The sequence below is a fragment of the Trichomycterus rosablanca genome, chromosome 8 (assembly GCF_030014385.1).
Source record: "Trichomycterus rosablanca isolate fTriRos1 chromosome 8, fTriRos1.hap1, whole genome shotgun sequence".
Lineage (NCBI taxonomy): Eukaryota > Metazoa > Chordata > Actinopteri > Siluriformes > Trichomycteridae > Trichomycterus > Trichomycterus rosablanca.
Window position 1 is genome coordinate 26,104,082 of NC_085995.1, and position 4,937 is coordinate 26,109,018.

Here is a 4,937-nt window from a genome sequence, read left to right on the forward strand (position 1 = left end):
CCAGAGGAAACTGATGCTGCTTGTGGAGGCTGATAGCACCGGTGCTTCCTCTCTTTCCTGTGCTACATGATTGACTCCACTAAGATTTGACCTCTACATTGTGCGATTTTGGGAACTGGGCTGAGCTGGAAGTGCTTCTTTTTTTTGCCTAATTTCCTTTATGTGTCTCTGTGGGTGTATGCAGAGAGACACAGCACGTCAAGCAAGAGGGAAAGATGCATGTGCTCTAACTGAGCGGCAGGAGCAGCAGAGTTGGAATTCAAGGGGGGCGGTGCAGACAAAAGCTGCAGACACTGTTCGGTCACCGACCACAACTGGCAACAAAGAAAAAAGGAGAAAGACAAAGCTACTGAACCTCAGTAGGAACCAGCTCAAGCTCTTTGCCTCCTGATGAGCCACGGGCGTCCCTCTGAGACCAAATAGGATGTCTGTCTCGGGAAAAAAGGAGTTTGACGTGAAGCAGATCCTCAGGCTTCGCTGGCGTTGGTTCAGTCATTCCTCCCAGACATCAGCGGGAAACGGGGGGTACATCCAGCAAGAGGGGTTCGACCACAGCACCACGCCGATTCAGAGCCGCTTGAAGAGTCACTCCCGGGACAGAGGAGGACTTCGCAAAAGCAACAGCCCGCTGCATGGCATTCTGCCTCCTACAAATGGCCCCACACCTGTCTATGTCAGGTCAGGAAATCAATCATGGCACCAACAGAACATCATCCAGCACATCGAGGACTCTCCGAAGAACAGCTCACCTGGTAGTGGCAGAAAGGAGAATGGCAAGATAAGCCTGGATTATGTCAAGAGCAACCCGGAGGAGCTGCCTGAAGAGGAAGCAGCGGACAGGTAAAAAAAAAAAAAAGCTCAGGGCAGAAATAGCAGCTGAGAGGCAGACGTGTGAAGATGTGACTGTAGCTGTCAAGTGCCAACACACAGTATACTGGCAAAGTTAAGTTATGTGGGCATAATGGTCTTAGTAGATGCACCTTTAAAAATAAATACAAACTCCATGTAGGAGTTTCTAACCTGGGATAGGGAAGGTGTTGGCATGGTCTCTGGTAGTTTGTGATAAAGAAAGTATAATTCATAGTGATTATACAAATAATTGATTTCCAATTTAATTTTCATTGTCTTGTTAAACACCTACTAACTAAAATATGCACTTTTTCTTCTGGCAAATGCAATAAGTCAAGCAATAGGGCAACATAGGGAGATGGAAAGTTACACAATCAGAAATGGGAATTCTATGACCCCATAAAGAGTATTTACTAACACCTGATAAAAAATATGCAATGTTTTTATGATCTTGGCATTTCCACACGTAGATACTTCCGCTTGGGTATAATAAGAAAAGTGCATCTAATGAGAGGGTTGAGGCAGCTTGGAAAAATTATATATACACTGATCAGCCATAACATTAAAACCACCTTCATGTTTCTACACTCACTGTCCATTTTCTATATGGTAAGTGGAGCTGATAAAATGGACAGTGAGTGTTGAAACAAGGAGGTGGTTTTAATGTTATGGCTGATCGGTATATGTTTTTAGCATTTAGCAGACACTTTTATCCAAAGCAACTCAAAGTTGTGACTGTACAGTACAATCCAAGCAATTAAGAGTCAAGGGCCCAACAGTGGCAACCTGGCAGTGGTGGGGCTTGAACTGGTAACCTTCTGATCACAAGTCCAATACCTTAACCACTAAGCTACAACTGCCTCTGTCAAGCTCTGAAACAAGATGAGCTTTAACGTTGCTGCTTGGCAAACTGCATACTATTGTACTATTACTATTATTAATAGCTGTGTATAGTCATGTATGTGCACACGCATGTGTTTTAAAAAGGTAGGAGGTCACATAATTTTGTAGAATAGGTTAAGAACCCCAGGGCTACAGTATTAAAGCAGAAATGGGAATTTTACAACCCCCTAAAAAGTATTTACTTACAGCTGATAAAAATATGCAATGTTGGCATTTCCACACTTAGATGTCTTGAAAATAAACCCAAAGTATGCCTGTGTATAATAAGAAAAGTGCTTCTTATGAGAGGGTTGAGGCAGCTTGGAAAAATTATACATACATTTATGGCATTTAGCAGACGCTTTTATCCAAAGTGACTTACAATCCATGCAACTGAGGGTTAAGGGTCTTGCTCAAGGGCCCAACAGTGGCCATCTGGCAGTGGTGTGGCTTGAACCGGCAACCTTCTGATTACTAGTCCGGTACCTTAACCACTAAGCTACAACTGCCCATGTCAAGCTCTGAACCAAGATGAGCTTAAACGTTGCTGCTTGGCAAACTGCACACTATTGTACTATTACTAATATTAATAGCTGTGTATAGTCATGTGTGCGCACACGCATGTGTTTTAAAAAGGTAGGGGGTCACATAATGTTGTAGAATAGGTTAAGAACCCCAGGGCTACAGTATTAAAGCACTTCACTTCACGCTCTCTCTCTAATAACCGGCTTGCTTTATTCTCATTCTCTGTGTTTACTACTCGTCAGCATGGCTAATATGTCGGCTTTATCCTCCATGGATATAATTTTCCAATCAACTTCACCGCCAGCTGCCACCACCGCTCACCTGAGGATAGTTCATTCACACTGCACACAGGGCTGGGGAGCCATAGCTCTCTGAAATATTTGCAGATAAATTATTCATTAGGCAGACATCTTGCTGGCAACAGCTGAAGAAACCCAGGCGTGTGCTTTTATCAGATGTATTGCACACACTGGAAGATACAGAAATATCTGAAGGGAGTTTTGACATCTTACATTTTCCTAACCAGCACACAGAATATTTCAGTGCATGTTAATGTGTTTGTGGTAAGAACACACTGGAAACCAGTTAAAAAAATAACAAGGACAGAACTGAATTTGAATAGGAATTTGTTAGGTTAAGAGAAGATATTTCATTACGATACATAAAAATGAAGATTAAATTTGTCTAATGGAGCTATTATTTTTGGTCTGCCAAGTGACTCTAGCAAAGTGTACCTAATGTAATATGTTTTCCCAGTATGGCACCTAGTAACCACATTTTCTCAGAGACAGAGGCGGCATAGCTCACCTTCTATATAAGGTGAAAGACAAATCTGCCATCTGTCTCATTAAATCTCACATGCTTTGAAAACAATGGCGTACTTTGGTATCTTGCCAATTTACCCAAGATATGAATTGAATCTAAAAAAAAATTAAATGTGTACCAGGTATAAAATAGGTAAGAAAAACTAAAGCCACTACTAAAACTACTAAAACTGAACATACAAATAATAAATATAGTCTTAAATATTTAGAAATATTATCATTAGACCTAATTATATTTTACAATTGCATTTTTTTTCTTTTTCTCCAATTCCCCCCCCAATTTTATCCCCTAATCTAGTCATATCCAATTACCCTGATTGCATTACACTTCGCCTCTACCGATACAACCCTCCACTGCTGACTGAGGAGCTTCACAACTGACACACGCCCCCTCCGACACATGTGCAGTACCGACTGCGTCTTTTCACCTGCACGAGCCGAGTTCATATGCGGATCAGCTTTGTGCACGGAGAGCCACACCCTGATCAGCATTATTCCCCAACTCTGCACAGGCACCATCAATCAGCCAGCAGAGGTCATAATTGCACCAGTTATAAGGACCCTGGTCCGGCTCATCCCACCCTGTGGACAACAGCCAATCGTTGTTCATGTAGTCGCTCAGCCCTGCCAGATGGCAGAGCTGAGATTTGATACGAGGTATTCGAAATCCCAGCTCTGGTGTGCTAGCGTATTGTACCGCTGTGCCACCTGAGCGGCATACAATTGCCTTTTTATTATGTCATTAGTGTGACATAGTTTTCATATTTTTTTTACTTATTATTTCACTTATTTATTTGTGTTTCTTATTTAATAAATTTATCCTAATTAAAATGGTGTATGGGGAGCAAACTAGAAAATATAAGAACACTAGATTATCTTAGAGCATTACACACTAACCTGTTTACTCACTTATTTAATCACTCACATCCGGGGCAATTTACTGTAGCAAACCCACATACTGGTATGTTTTAGAGGAGCAAAACAAATACAGAAGAAGGAATAAGATGACGAGGTGAGAATTTGATTCAGTTCTCCAGTACACTGGTGCAGTACTGCACCCACACCACCTGCTGCTTCACTGTGCTGCCCAGTTATTATTATTACTATTATTATTAGTATTATTACCCCCCCATGCCTCAGTGACCAACCTGAGTAAAAAACAAGTGGGTTCTTTGAGACCCCTAAAGTCTACACCTCTTTATGTAGTTTAATCCCAAATTAACATACTTGACCAGATTACCTCAGCTAGTAAAGCTTTCAGCTTTCTTTTTTATCAACAAATGTCCTACACTAGATAAGAAGCTTTATTTGCAGCATGAAAACTGAGCATCAAAAAAAGACTAAAACCTTTATATACAGTATTTGAATTACACATAGTAGATATGTGTATGTCATATCGAGTATTTCCTTCTATTTATTCTGTGGTCAGTCATTTGTCTTTAAAAATGTGTGCACGGGTACGATAATTTATTTACTTTAATTACTTTAGTGTGTGTGTGTGTGTGTGTGTGTGGGTTTGCCCTATGACGACCTGAGTGGCAACCTGCCCGGGATGTTTCCTACCTTTTGCCCAGTGAACTGTACCCACAGCGACCCTAAATAGGATGGTGGTAAAACAGGCAATTAATCAAATAAATGAACATTTAAACATTCTATAGACAAAACTAATATTATTCTAATACAGCAAAAACAGTTTACAAATATTAACCATCAAAATAACAGTCACACACCAATACACTAATAAATAGTTTAAAGACTAAGAATAAAATTTGATACACAGTGATGTGATTAGGGTGGCACAGTGGCTTAGTGGGTAGCACTGTCACCTCACAGCAAGAAGGTCCTGGGTTCGATCCA

At 40.9% G+C, this 4,937-nt stretch overlaps 1 protein-coding gene across 1 annotated transcript in view; it reads left to right on the top strand.

Moving 5' to 3' along the window:
* Positions 1–297: 297 nt before the first annotated feature.
* The window catches only part of klhl4 (kelch-like family member 4), an 88,370-nt gene continuing 83,730 nt past the window's right edge, over positions 298–4,937 (top strand). The window contains exon 1 of the mRNA XM_063000634.1: positions 298–840. Within this exon, the coding sequence (XP_062856704.1) occupies positions 425–840 (416 nt within the window). The 5' untranslated portion in view covers positions 298–424. The remainder of the gene's footprint in view (positions 841–4,937) is intronic.